Here is a 27,956-nt window from a genome sequence, read left to right on the forward strand (position 1 = left end):
GAAGAATGTGCTGTGAGATGAGGCTGGGGAACTGGGATGCAGCCATATCATTTAGAGTCTGTAGCGTATAGTAATCTATTTTTTGTTTTTACCCTAAAAGTGGTAGGAAATCATACTGGTGGTTTAAACTGAGAAGGGGGAGCGCAAGGGGGTGGGTAACATTACATGATTAAATTATGTTTTGAAAAAGTCTCTGGGTAGAAAATACAGGGCCAGACTGGTATGAGGAGATCATAGGGTTCAAAAACTTCAGGCTACAGAAGCCGCCAGTGATGGTGGTCATGATGGTGAGAGAGAAATGGAAAAATTTCACACATACCGTTGTTGGTGTTGTTAGGCTCCACTGAATCAATTTTGACTCACAGTGACCCCATGTGATAGAGTAGAACTGCCCCACAGAGTTTTCTAGGCTGTAATCACTACAGGAGCAGATCACCAGGTCTTTCTTCACTGCTAGGTGGATTCGAACCTCCAACCTTTCAGTTAGCAGCCAAGCAGTAAATCATTGTGCCACCAGGGCTCCTTTCAGAGCTGTTAGGAGGTAGATTAAAAGGGAGAGGGCATAAGAGTCTGCCTGACTTAACTAGATGGGTGACAGTGGGGAATACTGAAGGAGGACCAAAGTTGAGGAGGAGGGTCACAACTTTAATTTTGGACCTGATGTATTTGAGATGCCTTAGAGATGTACATAGGAGCCCTGGTGGTGCAAGGAGTCTCCAGAGACACAGGAAGAAAACTAGAAGAGTGTGGATTAGTAGAAGCCAAGGGGAGAATGGTCACCTGAGTGGACTGCTACTGAGAAGTTGTTAGATGAGGACAGACAAATGCCCGTTAGAGTTAGAAAGGAGTTCCCAGGTGGTGCAAACTGTGAGAACAGTCAGCTGCTAACTGAAAGGCTGGAGGTTTGAGTTCACCCGGAAGTAGCTCGGAAGAAAGGCCTAGTGACCTATTCCCCAAAACTCAGCTGTTGAAACCCTTATGGAGCACAGTGCTACCCTGACACACAGGGGGTCAGGATGAGGCAGAGCTGACCTGGCGACAGCGGGCCGGAACTAGTAATACGAAGGCAACGAATTATCCTAAAAGTGATGCTTCAGTGAAGTGATCAGAGCAGAGTCCAGATTGCAAGACTGAGTAGCAGGTGAAGAAATGGAGACAGTGAGTTTGGGTGTGAAAGAGAAGGGAAGGGTAGTAGCTGGAGAGGAATCTGAAGGACAGGTTTGGTCATGCAGGTTTTTGACAAGAGACTGGGAGGATGGCATCTAAAAGAGAGGGAGTTCCATGAGCAAAAACATGGAATCAAGGGGTAAAGGGTGTGTTCATAGTAGTCCACTTTGGGGGTACATAGGAAGGTAGTGAAAGAAGAGGCTAGATGAGTAGGGCTCTTTTTTGAGGAATTCAAGGGCTGCGATAAGAGGTATATCCCTCAGTGCTCCTATGATCTTTCTTGCCTTCCTCCATCCTTCCCTTCAAGAGATGTTTGCTGAGCACTTACCACGGGCCAGAGAAGTCTATACTGCTTTGCAGTCGGTTGTGTCTGTGTTTTACAGCCTCGTAATAAGTTTCCTGGGTGTAGGGCCTTTGTATCACCCTTAGCTGATAGAAAAGATGCTTACACAATAGGTATCCTACACACTTTTGTTTATTTCATTTGGTACAATGTGGAGCTTTTATATTTATTACTTAATTAGTATAGATTTGATAAAACTATTAATATATTTTTAGACTATTAAATGTTATTTTGCATCAAATGCTATGATTTTTATCAAACCTGTATTTGAAAAGTTGTTCCTTAAGTAATGTTTAATGATTTATAATTTCATATTTTGAAAACAATAATAGTTCATTATTGACTTTAATTTTTTTCTTCATAATACACATTCTGGAAGCCCACAGTTGGATTTCTACTTTTTAGAAATAACTTTTGTGGTGATTTTTCTGAATTGCTTGCAGGAAAAAAACGAGTTTCCGTTATAAATAATTTGCACAAGATATTTAACAGCCACAACAATAGTTAATTTCTAACCAGCACTTTAAAAACAGTCACAAAAGATCAAGATATTTGTAAAGACTTTTTTGAAAGTGAGGGGTTTTAAAAAGAAATATTTGCCTCAGAACAGAAAATATGCTACATAGACTGAATATTAAATCAGATACATATCGACGGCACTAGGTTTTTTTGGGTTTACATATCACAGTCCAGTATTGAAATTAAAAAAAATTGCCATCAAGTCAATTCTGACTCATAGCCACCCTATAGGACAGAGCAGAACTTGCCCCATAGGGTTTCCAAGGAGTGCCTGGTAGATTTGAACCACCTACCTTTTGGTTAGCAGTCATAGCTCTTAACCACTACACTGCCAGGGTTTCCATATTGAAATTAAAAAAAAAAAAACAACAAATTAGACATATTTAAATTTTGGCCTCCTTTACAAGCTTTGAAAGCTTAATTAAGTTATTTAACCTTTTGATTTCTCATTTATAAAAAAAAATAACAGCCTCATGAGGTTTTTTGACAATTGAGTGAGATCAAGTGTGCTTAATACAGGAGCCGACACACAGTAAGCACTTAATAAATGTTGGTAACTGTTATCATGGTAACCAATATCACTGTCACCGTAATTCATAACCATAATTTTTTTTTAATCTTTTATCGTTTTATGGTGCTATTCAGTAAGAAAAAATGGTGTACTGAATAAATATTTGCTTAATAATTATAGTTCAAGTAAATGTTAACCGAGACATGCATGCAATTGTTGGTTATAACTTTGTTTAGAAATCTAAAATATTTCTTGCTTTACCTCTTTAAATAGCACCTAGAGGGTGAAATCAATAATTCATTATTTTCTTCTAGCTTCAAGTATTATTTTAGTTTTTAAAAATATATTGTGAAATATTCCCAACATACGAGAAAGTATAAAAAAGTATAACAACCTAGAGCTTAAAAAATAAAACATTTCCAATAGCAGACCTTCTCTATGCAAGTTATATTTTTATGTACAATAACTTCATGTGAAACAAGGAATTTAGAAAGTGAGAAAATGCTTTGAAGAACAATCTTAATAGCTCTTTACTCTCTATTTTGAAAAAGCTAATAATATCGAACATGGTGACATTTCCGGCAGAATGAATGTCTTTTGTGAATAATCTGCCCTGGAAGTCTTGTAAACCCTACAGAACTCAAGAGTACGTCTGACTTCCTCTTTTGATAAATAGCCTTTCGAGTATTGCATAAGAACACGTGCAGTGTACTTTTTAATCACTTTATTTTCTTCTTTTCTTGCTGCTATATTTTAAAAGCAACCAAATGATAAATATTATTTATATCGTTCTGTTATTTGCTAAAAGGAGAGTATCTTTATGAAACGTGTCTCCGGTATCGTGCTGTTGTTACTTGCCATCCAGTCGATTCTGATGCGCGGTGACCCCATGTGTGCAGACTGGAACTGTTCCATAGGATTATACGGTATCACAGTTAAGGTTTAGTCTGAGTTCTAATGTACAGACCTGAGATTTTAATCACTTGATTATGTGTTTATATAGTTTTATAGATTTTCTTGGGTAAAGTAAGGGATATATGAGTGTGTTGTTTTTGAGCAATGAAGAAATCTATCTCCACGAAAATCAGTTTCTCAGTTTTTAGAAACACATTTCTTTCCTTTTGGTCTTAAAATGAATTATTATTTTACCTAAAAAAAAGAAAAGTTAATAGTTATAGTTAATTAAAAGAAAAGTTAATAATATGCTTATCTTGTAATGTTGACCTTGATATATTGTTACATTAACAATGGTCAATTATACAGAAATAGACACGTTGTCACGTAGAAAAAATTACTGGTTGTCATTATCATAATGTAGCTGAAATAATATGTAGCAGTTTCCTAATGCAGGTGTATTATAGGACTTAATCATATGTAAACCTGAAGACAACTCTTGAGCAGACATCAGATACTCAGCGTTCAAATCTGAGCAAAGGAAACAGCAGTATTGACTGAGCATTTAGCCCAACATTCTATGATTTATTGTGTATGAGATCTTGGGGTGCCAGGATGGAGGGAATCAGTAAAAGAAAGTAATTCCCTTTGTTTTATTGAAATATAACACTCTTGTTCTAGAGATGCCTTTGAACAATTAAAAGGGAAGAAGAATGGAAAACAGGGCAAGCGTTTCCCTCCACTTTACTGCTGTCCCTTTCATCTCTTTGCCTTCTTTCTTCCCCCTTTACCTTAGAGAAACCTGACCTATAAATCGCGGTGCTTCAGTGGTAGAATTCTCACCTTCCTCCATGCAGGAGACTCAGGTTCAATTCCTAGCCAGTGCACCTCAGGTGCAGCCTCCGCTCATCTGTCCTCCGTGCAGGAGACTCAGGTTCAATTCCCAGCCAGCGCACCTCAGGTGCAGCCTCCGCTCATCTGTCCTCCATGCAGGAGACTCAGGTTCAATTCCCAGCCAGCGCACCTCAGGTGCAGCCTCCGCTCATCTGTCCTCCATGCGGGAGACTCAGGTTCAATTCCCAGCCAGCGCACCTCAGGTGCAGCCTCCGCTCATCTGTCCTCCATGCGGGAGACTCAGGTTCAATTCCCAGCCAGTGCACCTCAGGTGCAGCCTCCGCTCATCTGTCCTCCATGCAGGAGACTCAGGTTCAATTCCTAGCCAGTGCACCTCAGGTGCAGCCTCCGCTCATCTGTCCTCCGTGCAGGAGACTCAGGTTCAATTCCCAGCCAGCGCACCTCAGGTGCAGCCTCCGCTCATCTGTCCTCCATGCAGGAGACTCAGGTTCAATTCCCAGCCAGCGCACCTCAGGTGCAGCCTCCGCTCATCTGTCCTCCATGCGGGAGACTCAGGTTCAATTCCCAGCCAGCGCACCTCAGGTGCAGCCTCCGCTCATCTGTCCTCCATGCGGGAGACTCAGGTTCAATTCCCAGCCAGTGCACCTCAGGTGCAGCCTCCGCTCATCTGTCCTCCATGCAGGAGACTCAGGTTCAATTCCCAGCCAGCGCACCTCAGGTGCAGCCTCCGCTCATCTGTCCTCCATGCGGGAGACTCAGGTTCAATTCCCAGCCAGCGCACCTTAGGTGCAGCCTCCGCTCATCTGTCCTCCATGCAGGAGACTCAGGTTCAATTCCCAGCCAGCGCACCTCAGGTGCAGCCTCTGCTCATCTGTCACTGGAGGCCTCCACCTCAGGTGCAGCCTCCGCTCATCTGTCCTCCGTGCAGGAGACTCAGGTTCAATTCCCAGCCAGCGCACCTCAGGTGCAGCCTCCGCTCATCTGTCCTCCACGCAGGAGACTCAGGTTCAATTCCCAGCCAGCGCACCTCAGGTGCAGCCTCCGCTCATCTGTCCTCCATGCAGGAGACTCAGGTTCAATTCCCAGCCAGCGCACCTCAGGTGCAGCCTCCGCTCATCTGTCCTCCATGCGGGAGACTCAGGTTCAATTCCCAGCCAGCGCACCTCAGGTGCAGCCTCCGCTCATCTGTCCTCCATGCAGGAGACTCAGGTTCAATTCCCAGCCAGCGCACCTCAGGTGCAGCCTCCGCTCATCTGTCACTGGAGGCCTCCACCTCAGGTGCAGCCTCCGCTCATCTGTCACTGGAGGCCTCCACCTCAGGTGCAGCCTCCGCTCATCTGTCACTGGAGGCCTCCGCCTCAGGTGCAGCCTCCGCTCATCTGTCACTGGAGGCCTCCGCCTCAGGTGCAGCCTCCGCTCATCTGTCACTGGAGGCCTCCGCCTCAGGTGCAGCCTCCGCTCACCTGTCACTGGAGGCCTCCACCTCAGGTGCAGCCTCCGCTCATCTGTCACTGGAGACCTCCATGTTGTTGTGATGCTGAACAGGTTTCAGCAGAGCTTCTTGACTAAGACAGACTAGGAAGAAAGGCCTGGCAATCTTCTTCTGAAAATCAGCCAGTGAAAGCCCCGTGGATCACAACAGTCCAGTCCCATTGTGCGTCGGGTCGCCGTGAGTCAGGGGCAGATTCAATGGCAGCTAACAACAGCAACATTAATACAGCAAACATCATGGGTTAAAAAAAAAAAAAACATTGCCGTTGAGTCGATTCCAACTCAGCAACCTCATAGGACAGAGTAGAGCTGCCCCAAGGGTTGCCAGGAGACGCCTGGTGGATTCAAACTGCTGACTTTTTGTTAGCAGCTGGACTCTTAACCACGACGCCACCAGGGTTTCAGTACCTTAAAATTATAATGTCTCTATGTTAATAAATATCTTTTATATTTGAATATTTAATAAACATCATTATTTATGTTTTTATGTCCATAGATGTTTAAAATGGAATAATGTAACTTACTTTATAAATCCAGAAAGCCCCAAATTAAGAATTATGGTTATGGAAAAACATGTTTCCCATTCCTCTGATGTCATTAATTGTAGTTTATGATAAATAAAACAAATAGATAATATGTATAAGATGATACCATCTAGCCTAATCTTGAATTTAAAAGAAATTTTCCCTTTAAACATAAAAGCTTGGTTATGAGTTATAATCATAGATGTAGAATTTGGATATGCATTACATGAAGTATTCACCTTGTAATTAATTTATATTTATTTATTTTAGATGCTAAAACATGGAAATCATTTTCCAAACAGGTGAGTTAAAGCCCTTGATATAGATTGTACATGTACATGCATATACACAATATGTGTATAATATGTGATACATGAATAGATTTGCAAATTAAATCACACCAAGATACAATTTTTTGCCCTCCAGCTTGCCAGAAAATTAAAAAGTTGGATAATTCCAAGTGTTAGTGAATATATGGATCAGTGGTTACTCTTGTGTGTGAATGTAGATTGGCATACCCATTTTGTAAATTAGTTCAGCATTATCTAATGAAATTGAAAGTACACATAATCTATACCTAGTAATTCCACTCCTGGATTTAAATCTTACAGCAGTGCATATACATGTACCCAGTAAGGGTACACTGGAGTATACCCTGTGAGCCAGTAATTTCACAGCTGCATGTAAGTGACTCTTGTTGTGTGCAGGACAAGTATACAAGAATATCTACAGATTGTTCATGATGGCCAAAAACAAACTCAGCACAGCATCAGTAGTCAGATGGATAAATAAGCTGTGATACGTTCACACAATGAATACTGCCTAGCCCAGTGCCGTCGAAAAACAATGAATACTATCCAGCAGCAAAAACAAATGAATTATAGCAATGCTTTGACTAGATGAATCTCAGAAATACAATAGTAAACAAATAAAGCAATTTACAAAAAATATAAAGTATAATTTCATTTGTATAAAGTTTAGAACTGGGAAAATGAAAAATATTGTTTATGGATGCATTTATAGCTGGGAAAACTAAAACTCAAGGTAGTCTTTACTTTTAGCAGAGGTGGAGGGGTATACAAGAGAGGGGGCTCGAAGAGGCTTGTAAGGTACTGGTCATTTTCTGTTTCTTAACTGGGTGGTAAGGTGGGTTTTCGAGGCTCTGACCTTTTGGAAGCAGATTGCCAGGCCTGTCTTCCAAAGTACTTCTAGGTGAGTTTGAACCACCAACTTTTTGACTAGTAGTCAAGTGCTTAACCATTGACGCCAGCCAGAGACTCCCATAAAACTAAACCAACACCAAGCCCATTGCCATTGAGCTGATTCTGACTCATAGCGACCCTATAGGATGCAGTAGAACTGCCCCAAGGGGTTTCCAAGGCTGTGATCTTTATGGAAGCAGAATGCCACATCCTTCTCCCATGTAGCCACTGGTGGGTTCAAACTGCTGACCTTGGGGTTAGCAGCCGATTGTTTACTGCACCACCGGGGCTCCTTAGAGACTCTATAAAACCAAAACCAAACCTTTTGCCGTAGAGTGGATTCCAGCTCATGTCAACCCTATAGGACAGAGTAGAACTGCCTCATAGGGTTCCCAAGGCTGTAAATCTTAATGGAAGCAGACTGCCATATCTTTCTCCTGCGTAGCCGCTGGAAGGTTTGAACCGCCGACCTCTCAGTTAGCAGTCGATCACTTTAACCAGTGCACCACTACGTCTTATATATGTACCTCAAATTACTGAATTTATATGAAAATATCAATAGCTCTAACTGAATATAACGTAACATCTTTGTTCACGCTACGTTTGGACCATGGACAGATACTGGCTTTTAAAGCAGAATGAACCACAGGTTTAGAGTAGGATACACGCTGCCATGTTTCAGATCTTCTAAGTGGAGAATTATTTTGCTCTCCCCCTAGTGAAACAGCCCACTCCATCCTTCCACTCTCTGTTTTCATGTCCATTCTGCCAGCTCCTCACCCCCTCTGCCCTCTTATTTCCCCTTCAGACAGGAGATGGCAACATAGTCTCAAGTGTCTACTTGATCCAAGAAGCTCATTCTTCACCAGCATCTTTTTCTATCCATTGTCCAGTCCAGTCCCCGTCTGAAGAGTTGGCTTTGGGAATGGTTCCTCTCTTGGACCAACAGAAGGTCTGGGGGCTGTGACCACTGGGGTCCTTCTAGTCTCAGTCAGACCATTAAGTCTGGTCTTTTTATGAGAATTTGGGGTCTGCATCCCACCGCTCTCCTGCTCCCTCAGGGGTTCTCTGTTATGTTCCCCATCAGGGCAGTCATCAGTTGTAGCCGGGCACCATCTAGTTCTGGTCTCAGGCTGATGTAGTCTCTGCTTTATGTGGCCCTATTTAAATATATTTTTTATCTATTTTATAAATAAGTGGTTTATCCATTGATTAGTATTTATGATACCTTATGTCATAGGAATTAAATCAAATGCTTTCAGAAACACCGCCTGTTTGGAAAGGATCATCAAAGCTATTTCGAAATCTTAAAGACAAAGGTAATTAGCATTTACTTTTTAGTGTTAACACTGTACTGTATGTATTGTTTATGCATGCATATTTTTCTCATACTTAAAAGCATTTAAAAATTTATATGTAAATATTCATATAGTATATGCATAGAGAAAAGACTGAAAAGGAAAACATCAAAATATTAATAATAATTGTTTTTTAGGTAGTATGATTAATGTTCCAAGTTTTTTACCGTAAAATGAACTCTTATAGTTAAACATGATTTTTTAACCATATTGAAAGGTATAGATTATATTTACCTACAGAAAACGTTTTTCAAAAATACTAGCTCTCTGAAGGTCTGTTTTTCTTCCTTCCATTTCCCAGGGAATTACAGATGATCTTAAATTTAATCAGAGTGAAAATCTTCTTGAATATGTCCTTTGGAAGCCCAGTTTAGACGTGTTTCTTTTTTAAAAATAACTTTCATTTAGTCCCATAACTAATGTGACTGATGTTAAAATGGTAAAGGACCTGTTACATATATATTTACCACAATAAACAAAAAGCAGTCATTGAAAAATCCACCAGTTTCAACTTACCCTATTATCCATATCCATACATCCAAGTTGATTCTTTAGTTCCTATATTGCCTGGCAATTAAATAGATACGGCTTTTATTCCACTTGTGATACATATTTATAGCAATAAATGAGGAGTAAAATCTCTGTAACCTTAAAATTTAACCTGTGACTTCTCAGAAATCATGCTTTTTTATATTCTAAGTATAAGAATACATAAAATAAAAATATTAAGCAAGTGATAAAACACTTACATTTTTCTGCTTTCTCAGTTCTAAACCATATTAGTTTGAAATACATCAACACTAGCTTGAAACAAACACTAGAAAGTAGTAGTTATATATAATTCATATATTTTATCTAATAATTAGAAATTCAAATTATTTCCACTTGGTTCACATGGAATCTGAAAAAAACAGGCATCTTATCTTTTATCGTAGGCTTTTTATGGCTAAGGTTTTAAAATCTTTCAGAAATCGCAGCCAAGGTATCTTAAAAAGCTCATAGAAATTTTCTCCCGGAAGTTGGCTTAAAGAATGTCAGTTAAATCTTAGAGTGAAATGATGTCGTTAGGTGCCCTTGAGTCAGTTCCAACTCACAGCAGCCCTGTGTACAGCAGAATGAAGCCCTGCCCAGTCCTGTGCCGTCCTCACAGTCGTTGCTGTGTTTGAACCCATCGTTGTAGCCACTGCGTCAGTTCATTTCATTGAGGGTCTTCCTCTTTTTCGTTGACTCCGAACATGATGTCCTTCTCTGGGGACTGGTCCCACCTGATTACATGCCCAAAGTACATGAGACAAACTCTGGCCATCGTCAGTTCTAAGGAGCACTCTGGCTGTATTTCTTCCAAGACAGATTTGTTTATTCAGTCCATAGTATATTCAGTATTCTTCAACAACACCATAATTCAAAGACATTAATTCTTCATCAGTCTTCCTTATTCACTGGAAGCTTTCAGATGCATATGAGTTATGCATATGAGAGTGGGTTGGTAGGACCAGGGAAATTCAAAGCTACAAATGATCAGGAAAATTTGGTGAATTTTAAAAATATTTCCTTACTGCCTTTCATGGGAAAGTACAAATTGGATCAAATATAGTCTGAGAAAAATAAATGCATGCAATAGGCAAAGTCTTTTTAGTTAACCAAAAAACCCATTGTCGTTGAGTCAATTTCAACTCATAGTGACCCTATAGGACAGAGTAGAACTGCCCCATAGGGTTTCCAAGCAGTGGCTGGTGGATTCGAACCGCCAGCCTTTTAGGCAGCAGCCATAGCTCACTGTAGCTGTTAACCATTGCTCCACCAGAGCTCTCTTTAGTTAAGGGAGGACTTTAATCTGAAAGCCCTAGATTTAGATGTTTCCTGATCCTTTTGATGTTATATGCATATTTGCATCCCCTTGGCCCCACCCCTGGGGAGAAAACCCATTCAGCAATGTCCAGTAGAACTGTCTGCAGTGATGGAAATGTTCTATTTCTGTGTTGTCCAGTATGGTAGCCACTAGCCAAATGTAGCTGTTAAGCCCTTGGAATGTGGCTAGTGTAACTGAGGAACTGAATTGTAATTTAGTTTTTTTGTTTTTTTAATTTAGTTATTTAATATTAAATACTTATATGTGGCTACCCTATAGGACAGTACAAATCTATATCACACTGATCAGGTTATCAAGGTAATCCATGATCCCAGAAAGTTTTAAAACCATTAAATATGGCGAGGTGAAGAAGTACAGAGAAACTTGTTTTATTAATCAAGAAATTAGGTGGCAGAGAAATTTGAAAACGAAATTTTTAGAGCTCTTGAAAAATTAATTTTTAAATGAAGTTTATGTGATTTACAAAAAATTATTTGTTATGCAACTTTTATGAAAATGTATATTATATAGTTATAACAGCCGACTACACTGTATCATGATATAGCAACTAAATCGCTTATTGTTTTTAAGGAACTCTGCTTAAGATTTTTTTTAGTGCCTTTTCAAAAGAAATTAGTTGGCATCTTTCTAATCGTCTGGTTCTAAACATCCAGCATTATTATATGTGAACGTTTATTTTTATTCTTTGGTTCTAAATCAAAAAAACCAAATCCGTTGCCACTGAGTGGGTTTAGAACTGCCCCATAAAGTTTCCAAGGAGTGGCTGGTGGATTCAAACTGCTGACCTTTCACTTAGCAGCCTGAGCTCTTAACTGCTGTGCCATCAGGGCCCCTCTTTGATCCTGTGTAGTCTTAAAATAAATTGAAGGGTTAGTCTTAGAGTTTTCCATTTTTGTAATTGAAAGGCATTTCAATTGATCATTTTTTTAAATTATATCATGGTTTTCACTTTATTCTCCTTCCCTTTGAATTATGGCACCTCAAAAACCATCTAGTTCTTAAGATAAATTTATCTTTCTCATAAAAATAGTTTTAATAGAGGATTATGTTCCCAATTCAAAAAAAAAAAAATTGTTTTATAGATGAGTGCCTACTGTGACGGTCATGGCCGGTACTGTAGATGAGTGCCTACTGTGACGGTCATGGCCGGTACTGTAGATGAGTGCCTACTGTGATGGTCATGGCCGGTACTGTAGATGAGTGCCTACTGTGATGGTCATGACCGGTACTCTCTCTGCTAAATAGTCTCTTTTCTTTGGGGGAAATCTTGAGTTAACTAACAGGTGAAAGGTATATAGAGGTATTGGACTTCTTTATACCAACCAACATCTGTATGTATTCCACTAGGTCATTTAGAACACCAGTCAGAGAGAGGGGATTGCGGAGACAGGGATCCCATTTCCGATCTCATTTCCCTTTCTTCTTTCTGCATTTATGCTTTTTTCTTTTAAGAGATCCCTATGGAATCTAAGTATTCTATCTTTATATACAGTGACCATTCCAGAATCTTTCTCCCATAACATTCATGGCAATCAGCCAGAACTATCTGTCTATAGGTCACAGTATTCTAGTGTAAATACAAGAAGGGAATGCTTTCAAGGCCTCCTTGCTAGTTCCTGTCATGTCTTCTGACAAACGCCTGACAGTGGCTCCTCTTCTCTTTGTTCTATAACAAAGAGGTAGCCTCACAGAACATCAGCTAAAATGGAGTTTTAAGGTTCACAATCTATTTAAGGGTTTTTATATTCTTTTACCAAACATCAGGACTATCTGATATCTAGATAAGTGGTACAGGCTTATTCTTTATTTTGATTTTCTTATGATCCACTCGGAAAGTCAGTTAAGCCATTAATTCTAATTTTTGTTGTTATAGTCCACAAGCAAGAATTATAGTAACAGAGTTTGTATTTTTATTTACTACAAACTCCTTTTAAAGTTTGTAATTATGGGGTTACAGTGCCATCTAATTAAAATAAAAATTTCTTAGATGAGTACATTTAATAGAAGCATTAAGATTATCAAGGATAATAAATGATAACTTGAAAGGAGAAAAGTGTTAACTATGGAACACTTTATAATATTAATTATTTCCAACTTTTTTATTTTATGATAAATTTATATATTAAAAACTAGCAACAAATTTCTCTAAGTAAACATAATTTTCCTTTTTTGCAAATATATTTGAGCAATAATAGGATGTTGTATACATTTCTACAGAGACATGATGGATGATCAGTTTTGTTATACTTTTATAATAGTAATTTAATATTTAAAACAATATTTAGCATCTGCTTTAAAACTGTTATTCATATTCTTCATCACTGTTGTGAGAAGAATGTTTTACTTTGATACATATGAAGATGAAGTAGTATTTTACATATAGCATAACTGATATTTTTCTTCTAGGTGTGATTTCATACACAGAATATCTTTTTCTTTTATGCATTTTAACAAGTAAGTATACTCATTAAATCTATTTGTATATGTAGTTTTCATATTTACTCAGCATCTTGGAAACCAAATCTTTCCTTGATTCTCTGTTGAAAATTACTTTAGGCATATCCATGCTGTTTTGCAGATTCAAGTCCAAGTGCCACAGAAAAATGCTAAGCATAGCACTATCAAGAGTCAAAACCATAAATAACATTATGGCTTGTGGTGTAAAATGCTCATAAATTGCAAATTTTATGTCATATATCAATCTTTGTTTTAATGTAAAATAAACCCCATGGGGTGAGTTTCAAGAAGTATACAAATACTAATAATGTGCAGTTAGTTACTGGGTTACTTCAAGTTGTTGTAGACTAGAAAGCGCTAACGACGATGCAGGTCCAGTCAGTGACGGACACATCTGTAGGAATTAGAGGAGCGGGTGCCAAGGACTGTCAGAGACTTGTTGAAAAGCCACCTGGTTAACCAGAACGATTTTGGATGCCAATGTAGTAGATGTAAGTGAGTGTCTGAAAAAGCACAGTGGTAGGCAAAATAAGAACATGGCTGTTGAGGAAAGGCAGTTGTTGAGATGGGAGAGGATGGGAGTTAAGGGTATACGAAAAACATACAGTGGTTTTTGCTTGCTGTGGAAAGGTTGAAATCTTTGGGTTCTTTGGAACTTCTTCTGGAGTTGAGGACCCATATATGTATACCTGTTGGGAATTTAACTGAAAAATTATGGGATGTTGTTTAGGTTGGAACCAAGAAATATATGGGAAGAGGGCTGATAGGAAGTGGACTGCATAACCATTGATGAATCTGTTACCCGTCTATAGGTATCCCATCTTCACCTTTTATCATTTTAACTTTGAAACTGCTAGCAAGGACTTCCTTTCTGTTTGTATTTTCAGGATCTTTTTAAAGTTTAAAACTTGGTTATCAGAGATGGTGTAGCTGTTTCTATTCCTTCCCTTAGTGAGTAGTAATCAAAATAAGTTTAGATTCCTAGAATACATGCAAGAAATGAGCTTTCTTAAAGGACTCTTTTCCATTTCCATTCTTTTCAGAGGCAGCTATTACTGGTTAGAAACCTAGGGCTACATGCCTCTCCTTTGCCAGACTCAAGATTTCACAACAGGTAGTGGCAGGTGTATCTGTGGGAGGTCCCTTTTTAAACTTATTGCCAGTCAAAAGGAAAGGTCAAATGTTTTGAGAAAGGCATACACGCTGAGAAGCTCTTTGAAGGACGCTTTCAAGTTTTCTTCTACCCAAGTTTTCTCCTTTAAGCTTTAGAAGTAGAAAGGGGAAAGGGTTGAACCTTATAAGGTTCATAAAGTTGAAGCAGTTCATAGTATGTGAAAGTCTGTCTTTCTCAGAAAAGCAATTGTCCCTTATATTTTGGAGAGCTGGGAATTACTTATTCAAGCCTCTTATTTTATATTTCTCCTTTTGAAGCCTCTAAAGTTTAAGCCCCAAAATAGGAACTATTTTTTGAAAATGTCAAAGATTTTCCTTTCACTTCCTGTTTCTTGATGTTAAGATTTATACATGAAATAGTTGTCTTAAAATTGGCTATCTTACTTCATCTCAGCTTCTCTGACCCTTAATTTATTACTTTAAAACAATTTGTACACTATGACCACAGTGTCTTTGCAAAAAAGTTCACTGCTGTGGTCTCTCATATCACCGGGGATTTATTTTCATAGGTCATTTTGTTATAATATTTCCTAGAATTGGGACTGGTCCTTGGACGTGCTTTTTGTTTTTTTCCTGGTGCTCTAAGTAGTTGAACATACTGAAATATTTCACATGTGATCAATTGATATTTTCCTTGGAAACAAACTGACAGAGTTTGGATAAGAAAGAAAAAAAACTTATTTTTAGAAGGAAGGTACTCAAGTTTTTCTGTTGGTATCATTCAAGGTATCTCACACGAGCACCTTTAAAGTTTACTATCGATCCTATTTCTAAGTGTTCTAACATATGAAGCAAAGGTATGTATACTTCTATACAATTTATTATATTTAACTAATTATGACATATTACTTTTAATATTCTTGGATGAAGAAAGTATTTCTGTACAGAATAGGAGTAACAGTTTACAACTACTATTGACTTTTTGCTTGAAAGTACTTTTTTCCATTTCCTAAATACTTTCCGTATTTTTTTCTGGTAGAGCCACACGCAGGTTTTAGAATAGCTTTCAACATGTTTGACACTGATGGCAATGAGATGGTGGATAAAAAGGAATTTCTGGTGGTATGTATATGATATTCTGCATTTTATCAATAATTATTACTTATATTTTATTTTTTATTATTGGGAATACTACACTAAAGGGAAAATAGTGAAAATTTTATGCTTTCACTTTAAATTTGTAAAGAATACATACTTTGAGTAATATTTACATTACTACAATATGAATCATATTGAATGCGTAAAGGCGATTATAATTGTTTACATGCTATCTGGAAGTTTGAAGTGTGTCACATATTTTCTATTATGGGAATAACAAGGACTCATGAGGTTATAAATGCCCAGTTAATATTTAATGCCCATCAGATCAGGCACCCAATCACAGGTCTTTGCCACAGAGACTTTTCTTCCTTCCCAAAATAGGATTTATAATTTTTCTTCTCCTTTTGTCTTTCAGTCTGCCTTATATGCCCGTCTTGTCCCCATTTTCCTATTCCCTTCTGTCTTTGACTGAGGGCTATTGTAAGGCGGGAAGAAGAAGACCGATCTTAGGTGTTAATCCTTCCATCTTTCTCCCCAACCACTCCAGCTTTAGTGCTACTGGTGATGCGGGTCTAACTTCTGAGGCTCACTCATCTTATCACCACCCCCCTCTCGCCACTTCCAGAATCTTCATGTGTCTCTCTCTAGGTACCTTGCACCTGCTTCTGCAGCAAAATCCCTGTTCTGTATCTCCTCTGAAATAGAGATGTATATTAATTCATTCCTTAGCAAACAAGGCCACTCTCAGCATTTATGTTAACTCTGCCTTTACTTGTACTCTGCTAGTAAAAAGAATGGAGACTATTGGGACACACTTTATTCTGCAGTTAAGCTGCTCACATTTGGATAGGAGTGGGGGGGGAAGAGGGGAAGAGAGTGCATGAACCAGCCACTTTATTTTCTATCTTTCCTTTTTAACAAGCCATAAAAAAAATCCCTCAGAAAACCTCTTAAAGAGCCTTGTGTTTATTTCAGAGGCTGAAACACAGAAGAGGAACTATGAAATCATTTTTTTCCTGTGGTAGGAAAGAGAAAAGATGAAAGTCCTCATTAAAAGCTAATTGGTAGCCATTTGAAGGGAAGCAAGCAGACTAATTACTGGGATCTATCAAAAAGCTTAACCTAGCACCCCGTCAGCACTTGGCCGCATGCAGCCAGGGCCGAGCTGCTGGAGCCTGAGCTGCTGAGGCGCCCTCATTCCAGGGCCCAGCAGGCGGGAGTTCTCAGTTCCATTGCAGCGGGTAAAGATACTTTTCTAATATCCTGGAACCAACACGTTTAGTTTAATATAATTTTGTTATAAAAGTGCACAGCTATATTTTAGGAGCCTCCAGAATGGGTTTAGTAATCTAAATGACTTGAATGCTGTTGTTCTGGCCACGCTGCCAAGTCCTACCCCACTGACTTACAGATGAGGTTTTGGAGCTCCGTCCATTGAAAGGATGCCGGCGTAGCCGTCTTTCGGGATGTTGGCGTTTGTGGAGACGGGGGTTAAAAACGCTCGCGTAGAGCTCCTGTTCATCTTCACTCTGCGGGCTGGCAAAAGCTACCCTTGCTTTAAAGCTCTGGTTTGTTCTCCTGTGTAGCTCAACTGCTGCTTCCTATGTGATTTTTGTTTTATTTTGTTTTCTGGCAGTCGTTGAAAACAGGAGGAGGCGTTAGGCTAGGGCTAGGTTTTTAATAGGATGTCTAAAATCTATGAATCGCCAGCCTATTTATAAAATAACTATGAGCAACCTTTGCTAAAATCTCTTTTCACTAAAAAAAAAAGTGTGAAATAAATTTTTGTGTTAATAAAATCATTTGTATTTTGTATTATATTCTTAAATATTGTCATATATCTTGGGAGGCAGTACATTTTATTTGACTTTCAACTCTTGCTGTAGAAAATGAAGAGTTGAGATAGCTGTCGGCATTATACAGACAATAACAACAAACCCCCCAAGAAACTGATATAAGGTAGGATTAGGCTTACGTGTGTCAGATCATAGGATTTTTTTTGAAAACTTGCAAATCAGGTAGACACTTAGTACTTTAATAGGTTTCAGGTTTTTTTTTTTTTTTTTAGTTTGTTGTCATTATTTTCTTTTATTGTGCTTTAGGTGAAAGTTTACAGTTCAACTTAGTTTCTCATTCAGAAATTTATACACATATTGTTCTGGGACATTGGTTGCAACCCCCACAATGTGACAGCACTCTCCCCCTTTCCACACTGGAGTCCTAGCGTCCATTCATCCAGTTCCTGTCCCTTCTTGTCTCGTTTTTGGGCACGAGTTGTCCATTGTTTTCGTATATTTGATTGAACTAAGAAGCATACGCTTCATACAGGATTTTTTTTTTTTTAGTAACACTTTATTGTGATTTAGGTGAAAGTTTACAGAGCAAATTAGTGTGCCATTCAACTGTTCATACACAGCTCCTCGTGACATTGGTTGCAATCCCCTCAGTGTGCCAGCACTCTCCCCCTTCCTCTCTGGGTTCCCTATTTCCATTCGCCCATCTTTCCTGCCCCTACCTGCCTTCTGAACTTGGCTTTTGGGCACATGGTGCCCTTTTGGTCTCGTATAGTTGATTGTTCCGAGGTACATGTTCCTCTCAGGTGTTACAGACCTGTCTGTTGTTTGGCTATAATGTGACCTCTGGGAGTGGGTTCAGTTCCAAGTTTGAAGGGTGTCTAAGGGCCATAGTTTTGGGGACCAGGCTCTATCAGACTGGTAAATTAGGTCTTATTGATGAATTTGAATTTTGTTCTACATTTTTCTCCTACTTTGTCCAGGACCTGCTATTGTGATCCCGGTCAGAGCAGCCGGTAGTGATAGCTAGGCACCATCTAGTTCTTATGGTCTCAGGCTAGTGGAGGCTGTGGTTCATGTATTACATTAGACCTTTGGACTGATTGTTTCCTTGAGTCTTTGGTTTTCTTCACTCTTCTATGTTCTGGACGGGAAGAGACTAGTTGTATTTTAGATGACTGCTCCGAAGCTTTTAAGACCCTAGTCGCTATTTACCAAGGTAGGATGTAGAATGTTGTCTGTATGGTCTATGTTATGCCAGTTGTCCTGGATGATGCCCGAGGCAATGGTCTTAAGCCCTCAAGCCCAGTGATTCATTCTTGTGAAGTGTTTGGTTATGGCTGAGAAGTTTTCATGACCGTGCCTCCGTGTGCTCTGTTGTATACATAAATATGTTTGCAGTACCTCTAGATATGTATGTAGATATGTCTATTGACAAACTTATCTGTGTTTGTGGGTGTACTCCCTAAAAATCATAGGATTTTAGAGATTTACAATAATAATAGCTAACATTTATTGAGAGCTTACTATGTGACAGGCAGTGTGCTAAGTAACTACTTGTAACATTTACCCTACACACGCTACTGTTAGGTCAGGCAATTACCTCCATCTTCCAGATATGGAAAATGAGTTTTAATAATTAGAGTAACCTTCCCAAGGGATTACACGTGCAGAGAGTATGTTTCCACCACCGTGCTCAGTTACCCAAAAGAGATCTTAGACATCATCTAGTCCTTCCTCATTTCATATATGAGCAAACTGGAGCCCAGCGAGGGTCAGGTGACCTGTCCACAGTCATAAAACTAGTGTGTGACAGAAGCTGGATTCAGACCCAGAGTCCCTGAGTCCTAGTCCCAGTAGGCTTCAGCTCTTTATATGTGTGTGCCACAGACTCCATGTCTTTATATTTTAGTCAAAAGGCTATAATTTTATACATTTAACTTAACCATGCTTGCCAGTAACAAAGATTGTATTTTCTTTTCCTTAGGGGGGAAAAAATTGCAATCAGAAAATGTATCTACAGAAGTTTTAATTTTCTTAGTGGTTGAAGCTAACTATTTTCTTTGTTTATAGAATGTACTTCACACAGGGTCAGTAATTAAGTGTCCAGAAACTTCTGTTGGATATTTGACCCTTGCTTGGCTTCCTTTTTAGCTTCAAGAGATATTCAGGAAAAAAAATGAGAAGAGAGAAACTAAAGGAGATGAAGAAAAACGTGCACTGCTGGTAAGGATAATATATAGTAGTTTCAGGTGGGTTTTCTAGGTAAGATTTCTTCCATTTATGTTGAGAAACAGTAATTATAGTTTGTAACTTTGGTGCTTTCCCTTTATTAAAGACTTTCTAACGTTCTTATATAGAGAAAATTGCTTCAGCATTTATATGCATTGATATCAATATTTATATCAAATATTGATATTAAACATCTGTATCCATAATCATTCATTAAATTATTTTCATCCCTATTTTTGTTATCTGTGAGATTTGAAGGGTGTATCGTATAACAGATTAATGCAGATCATTATGCATGAAAAATTTAAAGGTGAATTGCAAAGATTTAATTATAAATGCGAGTGAATTTAACTGTAATGTAACAATATGAATCTTAAAGCAAACACAAGGAACATGTTTCCTTACATTCTTAGAAATGTATATTATAGGTTCTTCTGGGATGAGTTACATTTGTCTTACTCTGAAGTTAGCTCAGTAACACTTCCCTTTACCTTCCTACCAGTTTTCTTTTTGCTTGTCCCACGTATTTCAGCCTGATGACAGGCCACGTTCACATGATATCAGACACTGTCGGACACTACACTAGGTGCTTTGCATGCATGTTCTCAATTAATTTACCCCACAGTTCTCTTCTTATCTGTCATAGATAAGGAAACTGAGAATCGAAGTGGTTGAGTATGAAGTTACATAGGTATGACATGGCAAAGTCAGGATTTGAACCCATGTCTGGCCGGCTCCAAAACCTGCTTTTTTACCCGCTATCACACATTTCTTCATCTGGTACTTGGATGGCAGAAACACGGTAAATTTTGTTGCTATGCAAATGTTAATTGTTTCATTTGCACATCGGTGTTTCTGTGCAGCAAGTTCAATTGTTGTACCTGGAATTCAAGTCATTAACTTCAGAAAATTGCGACTTTTTTACTAGCCTCGTTCTTATAAGAATATGCATTAGGTTTCTGAAAACACGGATTATCTGTAGCAGGTGGGGCCATATTCAAACCCAATATATTTATGAAATGTGTGTATTTAGTTTAATAAAAGCAGATTATCGGAATTATAGAATACACATTGGCTCACAGGATATTTGACTCTGATACAACTAGCGGTGTTTGTTGACCCTCCTCTGAGTGTATTAACTGATAGAGCTTCTAGAAGACACTCTTAAACATCAAAGAACTCATCACCGTGTTAGCCAAGTATTAAAAAGCCATTATTAATTCTCTACTTAATTCAGGTTCTTGTGGTTTTCACATTGTAATTAATAAATCCTCTATGAATAGCCTCATAAATGCAGTTTTTCTTAAAATATTAGGAAATAAGACTTAAATTTTATCTCATGTAGATAATATATCGAAAGAATAAGCAGATATTTTAATTTTGGTAGATTGCCTCCAATTATAATTGATAGGGTAGGCAAATTCTTATAAAATGTCATTTAAAGAGGTTGAATTATATTAATGTATCTATTAATAGACCTCAGTGATAAAGCAGATAGTATTTCAATAGATAGAAATGTAATTGTTTTATTTACTTAAACTACTCCCAGAAATGACTTATGGGTCTTCCAGTAAAAAACACAGTAATATTCTGATCATGAACATTTACTAAAACACTCAAGTAACAAAAGCAGAGAGAAAAGGGGGATATCATAGCAGACAGCCCACGCTGGCGAAAGCTGCAGCATCGGTGTAAAACTTGGCTCCAAGCTTCACTGCAGCCAAGGCCAAGGAACCTAATACTGAGTTCATGCAGCTACTTCATAATGGTGACATAGGGAAACCTCATCAATTTGCATTAATTATGGAAGGTCCATCTGAAAGGTGAAATCTGAATTATACCAGCATCAGGGATGGATTGGCCCAAAAGCATGATATGCAGGGGCTTACTTGTGCTTACTCACTAATCTGTAGTGTACAGTTTCCATGGTTTTGAACAAGTGCACTACAGATTAGTAGGTAGGTCAGTGTAAGCCAGTGCGTACCTTGCTTAGTGGTTAATCCACCCCGACCAAGCTGAATATTTAAACCAAAACCAAACCCATTGCTATGGAGTTGATCCTGAATCATAGAGACTGTATAGGACAGAGTAGAACCGGCTCATGGGGTTTCCAAGGAGCAGCTGGTGGTTTCCAACTGCTGACCTTTTGGTTAGCAGCCCAGCTCTTAACCACTGAGCCCTGACCAGCATACCCTAAATTGTATTATTTTTATATGTGTATGGATCATTGTAACATTCCCTAGCAAATACAGGGAAGAAGGAAGCTTATTTTAAAGAATAGATAAAAATAACTTATGAGTACTATATAGCTTGTTTATAAGTAAAGGAGTGCTTAGTAGTCATTGACCTTCACAGATAACTTAGAGGTATTTATCTTAGTCTAAATTGCCCTTCTGAAATCTCATATGTAATTTAGCTATCAGAACTATTCCTTAAAACAGTTTGTGAATAATCCTTAGTACAGCCTCTGAACTAACCAGCAGCCTATGGCAATATAAAACCCATTGCCATGGAGTCGATTCTGACTCCCAGGCAACCCTACAGGATCTAGCAGAACTGGCGCGCCGGGTTTCCAAGGCTGCGATCCCTACAGAAGCAAACCAGCACGTCTGTCTCTTCTGCGGCAGCGGCTGGTGGATTCCAGTGCTGACCTTTCTGTTAGCAGCTGAATTCTTAACCAGCGCACCACCAGGGCTCCTTACAACTGCAAATGTTAGTGGTCACTGATTGTTAATAGTCATATTTTAAATACGACTTTAGTTATAGAGGATTATGTAGAATTTAGGGTGCTGTTGTGCATACCCTTAGAAGATTTTTGAAGCAATTGAATTTAGCTTATACTAAAAATACACAGGTGACATTAGAGAGACAGTGTAGCAGAGGCTCAGGAACAGGACTCTGGGTTCACACCCTATCCTGCCTCTCATTGCCAGATCCTTACCTCTCTGTCCCTCAGTGTCTTCATTCATAAATGGGGTAGTGGTAGTAATGACCACACGTGACTGTTACAAGGTGTAAATGAGCTAAAAGCACATAACTGCATGAAATATAATGAGCACTGAAAAAGGCTAGCTCATAGTAAAACTGAAGGTTCTACTTTAAGCTGAATATTTAAATCAAAACTCAATAAAATATTTACATAAATGAAAAGTGACTATGCTTCAGAAGGAAAGAGGGAAAGAAACTAAACACTCCTTGAGTTGCTTACTCTGTGCTACTCTCTGAGCTAGATCTATTATACGTGTTTTTCCCATTTAATCCTCATTACAGTTCTCTCAGGTAAGTATCATACCTGCCTCACAGATGAGAGAACATTCTTCGAGAGCTGATTGACCTGCCTGAGGTCACAGCACCATTAGGAGCAGAACCAGGATCCCAATGCAGGTCTCTTACCACTTCCACGAGGCCACGCTGTTGCATCTAGATTTTCCCTCTTCCGCGGAGAACCGCTGAATCAAAACTAAATAAAACCGTGTGTAGGTCTACCAGAAGGTTATGATGAAAGTGTTTGAAATGAGCACAGATTCATTTAATGTCTAATTACATGAGATTTTAAAACCTTTGCTCCTCATCTTTAAGATTTATACCACTTGTATTTCGTGTGCGCTCTGTATAGAAGGTAGCATAATGATTTGCCCTTCCTAATTGATTATTTTGTCGTCTTTTTCTTTTTTTCTTTTGCTATACTTGGGTTCATTCTGAAATGTGACACTTCATTTGGCCCTTTGTGCTCTATGTCAGCGTCTTCAACTTTATGGATACCATTCTTCTACTAATAGTGTATGTACAACACTTTAAATGTTCTTTATGTATATAGCCCTCACCTGTTATACTTGATAATGTTATTTATGTGAAGTTATAGCTGCTATTTATAATGTTTAGAAATTTACTGAATACAGTAAAATACAATGAAACCGAATCTTACTTTTTCTTCTCAGATTATCAGAAGACTAAAACGTATAGTACAATCGTATCTCTTTAGACTGAAACAAGGGAAAAGTCAGTAAACAACAACAACCGAAAACTCTGGTAGAATAATTGAAATTTTATATTTTTCAGCTGTGTTTGAAGAGGTATATACAAAGTGTGGAGCAGATTCTCAGGCTGTGAGCCTGCAGAACACGGGTGTTTTAAGAACTAGATCTCTCCATCTGATACACAGTCGTTTCTCAGTTCTAAGAAAGAAGTATATTAATGGATAGACTTTCCCCTAGTTTTTGGTATTTCTCCCAAATGTGTTCTTAAACTTTTGTTGCCTATTTACTGCTTATAATCGATACAAGAATCTGCTATAAGTTGACACTTTATCAATTATACATTAAATATATCAATATGTCATAGTATATCTTCAAGGGGATTATGATTTTCAGACTCTCCTTGTCTCTGAAAAAGTTAGGAGTTCCCATAAATGAACTTGCAAATCTCCTTTTCTTCTTATGCTGAACTTTCTTTTTTCCTGTCCTCCTGAGAATATCAGAACTTGTTGGTTAGCCAGCTACTAAATAACTAAGAATAGACCGTGGCCTCTGTTGAACATAAACACACACAGTTCATTAAATTTCCCCAAGGGGCCATAACTCATTTGGAAAGATCCCTCAGATTATAAAAAATTCTACCAGAGAAGCCCTTGAATCGATGGTGGCTGGCCAAAAGTGTCCCAGGTGTAGTGCACAATTCTGAAAGCAGGTGTGTTACTTCCTGTATTGGATAAAAAAAAGTATTGGATAGTTCATCAAAATTCCAAACAGTAAAGCCTAGCTCTGACCTAGAGGAAAACATATGTACTGGAGGCCGAATCACTATAACGTAAACCCAGTATATCTCACCTATGGAGGCTGAATCCGTATAAAGTAAACCCAGTATATCTCACGCAGTCACAAGGAATAGACCTAGACAAATGTCTTGCATTGGGAAACAAGCCAAGTCCGTAGGACCATTATCACGAATTTTTTTTGATTCCTTACAAGATGCTTTAAAAATATTTCTATAGAATTCACTACTGTTTTCCATTAAATAGTCTATCATTTTCTTAAAGTTTTTAAAGGATTCCTCTGTTAGTAATTTCAAAAAATTTGGAATATATAAATGAAAATCTCATGTGTTTTAAGGCAGTATGTCCCATGAAACTTCATAAATATTAATAATACTGAAGACTTTATGGTTTATTTTTCTAAGCTTACGTGTCATTGCATGAACCATTTTCCAATTATGGCAATATTTACTTTTCCTTTAAGCTCTTGGAAGTCCTGGTGGTTCAGTGGTTAAGTGCTATGGCTGCTACCCAAAGGGTCGGCAGTTCAAATCTACCAGGTGCTCCTTGGAAACTCATTGGGGTGGTTCTGCTCTGTCCTGTAGGGTCACTATGAGTCAGAATCGACTCGATGGCACTGGGTTTGGTTTGGTTTTGGTTTTAAGCTCGTAGTTTTTATGTAGGACAATTATATAGTTTCTAAAAAGTATATCTCAGGGTGATGTTGTTAAGAGGAAGTGGATCCTAATAAGCTTTAGTTAAAGCTAGATATAGAAACACATTGTAGTCGCTCAGACATGAAGAGAATAATATTGAAAAGCAGACATAAATTGCATGTTTATTTATGCTAGCTTACTTAATGGGAAAGTGATTTTAGAGTTTTGCATTTTATTGTAGTAATTATCATTTATTTTACTGAGGACAGCTTTTTGTCCAGCCAAGAGTGTGAAATGCATATTTTAAAGTGATCTTATTTGATGTCATTTTTGTCTTCATAGTCTAAATGGATTATTTGAGTTCAGTTGGTTATATAATCTGACTTTTTTCCTATAATAAAAAAATTTTTTTTATTCAGAAAGGAAAGATTATTTTCAGAACATATAAAAAAGCAATGAAAATTCACTTAAAATTAGGGGAAAAAAAATTCAGACAGCCTGAAAATTTAAATGAGATATCATTGATGTAAGTACTGAATACATAGATTAGTACAATTTTGTGAATTAACTGGCAATTATCTGCTAGCTTCTGGAATTGTAGATCAACTGGAGGGATAAACTGTCTCATTTGAGTGCTAATCATGGAGCTAAATGAAGCCTAAGAGATTTATAATAGCAAGTTTCTATCTTTAGGATGAGTTCCTTCAGGAAAGGCAGTCAGCCCTCCTGGCTTGTACTATAGAAATGGAGATTCTGTGGCCACTCTAGTGGCCTGTCCAGAATTTAATCACTCTTAAGTAGATTCTGCCTATATATATTCAATCAATTTGAACCCTGGTGGCCTACCGGTTAAGAGTTACGGCTGCTAACCGAAAGGTCGGCAGTTGGAACCCACCAGCTGCTCCTTGGAAACTCTGTGGGCCAGTTCTACTCGGTTATATTGGGTCGCTATGAGTCGGAATCGACTCGACAGCAACGGATGTGGGTTTTTTTTGGTTTGTAGGGTAACCTTTCTTCGAAGATTCAGCATACTCCTTTGTATCCATGAAGATAGATGTTATCTTTATAACCTACTTTGTTTCCCGTAACCCTGATCTTTTCCATATTCCACATACAGCCAACTCCTATTATCTGCCCACAGTAATGAAAAGAAATATAAAAGCTAAAAACAGGAATACAAAAGTCAATTATACATAACTTTGGCCTGCCTTGTATTATTATTATTTTTTTTAATTTTAAAATATTCTTAATGACATTAATACCATTGTACTCAGAAAATATATCAATTTTTATACAAATTGTTTGAAATGTGTCGAGACTTGTTTTATGGGCTGAAAACAATATCAGTATTCGTAAATGATCTGTGTTTGAAAAGAATGTGTATTCTCTAATCTGGGATACAGGGTTCTGTTTTATATATGTATTAGACCAAGCTTGTTAATCATGTATTCTAAATCTTATCTATCATTACTAATGGTTTTTGATTGGCTTCATCTATCAATTAGTATTTTAAATTACACATTCTGATGGTAGATTTGTTCATTTCTACTTGTAGCTGTCAGTTTTTGCTTTGTGCATTCTGAAGCATTATTATTGCCTATATAAGAATAATAGATTAGTTGTATCCCCAGACCTCTAGAAATATTTTGCCTTAGAATCTATTTTAGTTGTTAACAGCATAATTATACTACTTTTATTTGTGTTTTTTATTGCTTCTGTTTTTTGTTTAGGAGTTCGTGGGTGGGCGCAAATGGTTTAAGCACTCAAACCACTAGCCAAAAGGTTGGCTGTTCAAACCCACCCAGAGGGGCCTTGGAAGACAGGCCTGGCAGTCTGTTCCCAAAAGGTCACAGCCTTGAAAACCCTATGGAGCCGTTCTACTCTGAACACATTGGGTCACAATGAGTCAGAATTGATTCCATGGGCGCTAACAACAACAAATTTTTTGTTTATTTTCTGGATTTTCCTCTAGTGATTTTGCTTTCCTTGATTTTTTTAATTGAGAAATTTACTGCAAATAAAATGTAAATATAAAATGAAAAATAGTAAAAATTTAACCACTATATAAACCAGAAATACAACATTGCCATGCCCCAAGAGACCCCTTCATAGGTCCCCCCAGTGGTGGCCCCTTTCTTTACCTTAAAAGATAACCCCAATCATGACTTTTATGTAAATCAGTTCCTTGCTTTGCTTTGTGGTTTTACCACCTACTTAGGCGTCCTAAACAATATAGTTTCACCAATTTTATACTTCATGTAAATGGAATCACGTAGAATTTTTCTGTGTCTTGCTTCTTTGGCTAAACGTCGTGATTGTCAGTTTCATCTGCATCGTTGTATGTAGTGCTTGGTTCATTTACTAGCATTGCTATAAGCAGCAGCTCTCAAACTTTTTCGTCTTTGGACCCCTTTGTGTAATGAAAAAACTGAGAACTCCAAAGAGCTTGTGTTTGTGTGGCTTACATATGTCTATATTTAGCACATTAGAAATTAAAACTTAGAAAATTTAAAACATTTATTAATCCATGTTAAAATAGTAAGAATAAGCTCATTACATGTTAACATAAACACTTTATTTTCAATAATGTAGTGAGAAGAACAGTGGTGTTTAAAATTCTTTGTAAATTACCTTAATGTCTAGCATAACAGCTGCGTTCTTGTATCTGCTTCTACAGTCAAGCTGTTGAAATCCGTTATTTTGGCGACAGATGCTGTGGGTTGTTTCCCTTGAAGTGACGAACTCATCGGTCCATTTGCAGTAATCTGTCTGCAGATAACGAGGTCTGACTAGCCGCAGCTTGTCTGCCAGTTGTCCTTTAATGTAAAAACAGTGGTTCACGAAAATCGCGCATGGCTAGTTGAGCTTGCAGCACAAACCATCACACATTTTTTTTTCCTCAACACAACCATAGCACTTTGGTATGCAGCAGAAGCGATTTACGCGTCCTTCTCATTACATAACACCAAATCTTAAAGATGCGTACATGCCCCAGAAATGTGGACCGACAACGGAAGAACGTGGTGACTTTTTGGCCTTTGGTGTCACTGCGTTGGTTTCTGCAAAGGCTACGGCCGCACTCGTTTTACCCGCTGTTGCTTTTTCCATCAGTGGGAACGT

General features: G+C 38.2%; 1 protein-coding gene across 11 annotated transcripts in view; it reads left to right on the forward strand.

Moving 5' to 3' along the window:
- The window catches only part of MICU3 (mitochondrial calcium uptake family member 3), a 101,744-nt gene that overhangs the window by 41,560 nt on the left and 32,228 nt on the right, over positions 1-27,956 (forward strand). For 5 of the 11 annotated variants that reach the window (XM_064272874.1, XM_064272882.1, XM_064272875.1 and 2 more), the window contains exons 3-9: positions 6,575-6,606; positions 7,366-7,413; positions 8,747-8,825; positions 13,141-13,188; positions 15,344-15,426; positions 19,353-19,424; positions 23,172-23,210. In XM_064272874.1, coding sequence (XP_064128944.1) covers positions 6,575-6,606; positions 7,366-7,413; positions 8,747-8,825; positions 13,141-13,188; positions 15,344-15,426; positions 19,353-19,424; positions 23,172-23,210 — 401 coding nt within the window. The remainder of the gene's footprint in view (positions 1-6,574; positions 6,607-7,365; positions 7,414-8,746; positions 8,826-13,140; positions 13,189-15,343; positions 15,427-19,352; positions 19,425-23,171; positions 23,211-27,956) is intronic. The other 6 variants (XM_064272877.1, XM_064272883.1, XM_064272876.1 and 3 more) reach the window with 5 other exon arrangements.

Source organism: Loxodonta africana, chromosome 19 (assembly GCF_030014295.1).
Source record: "Loxodonta africana isolate mLoxAfr1 chromosome 19, mLoxAfr1.hap2, whole genome shotgun sequence".
NCBI classification, from domain to species: Eukaryota; Metazoa; Chordata; class Mammalia; order Proboscidea; family Elephantidae; genus Loxodonta; species Loxodonta africana.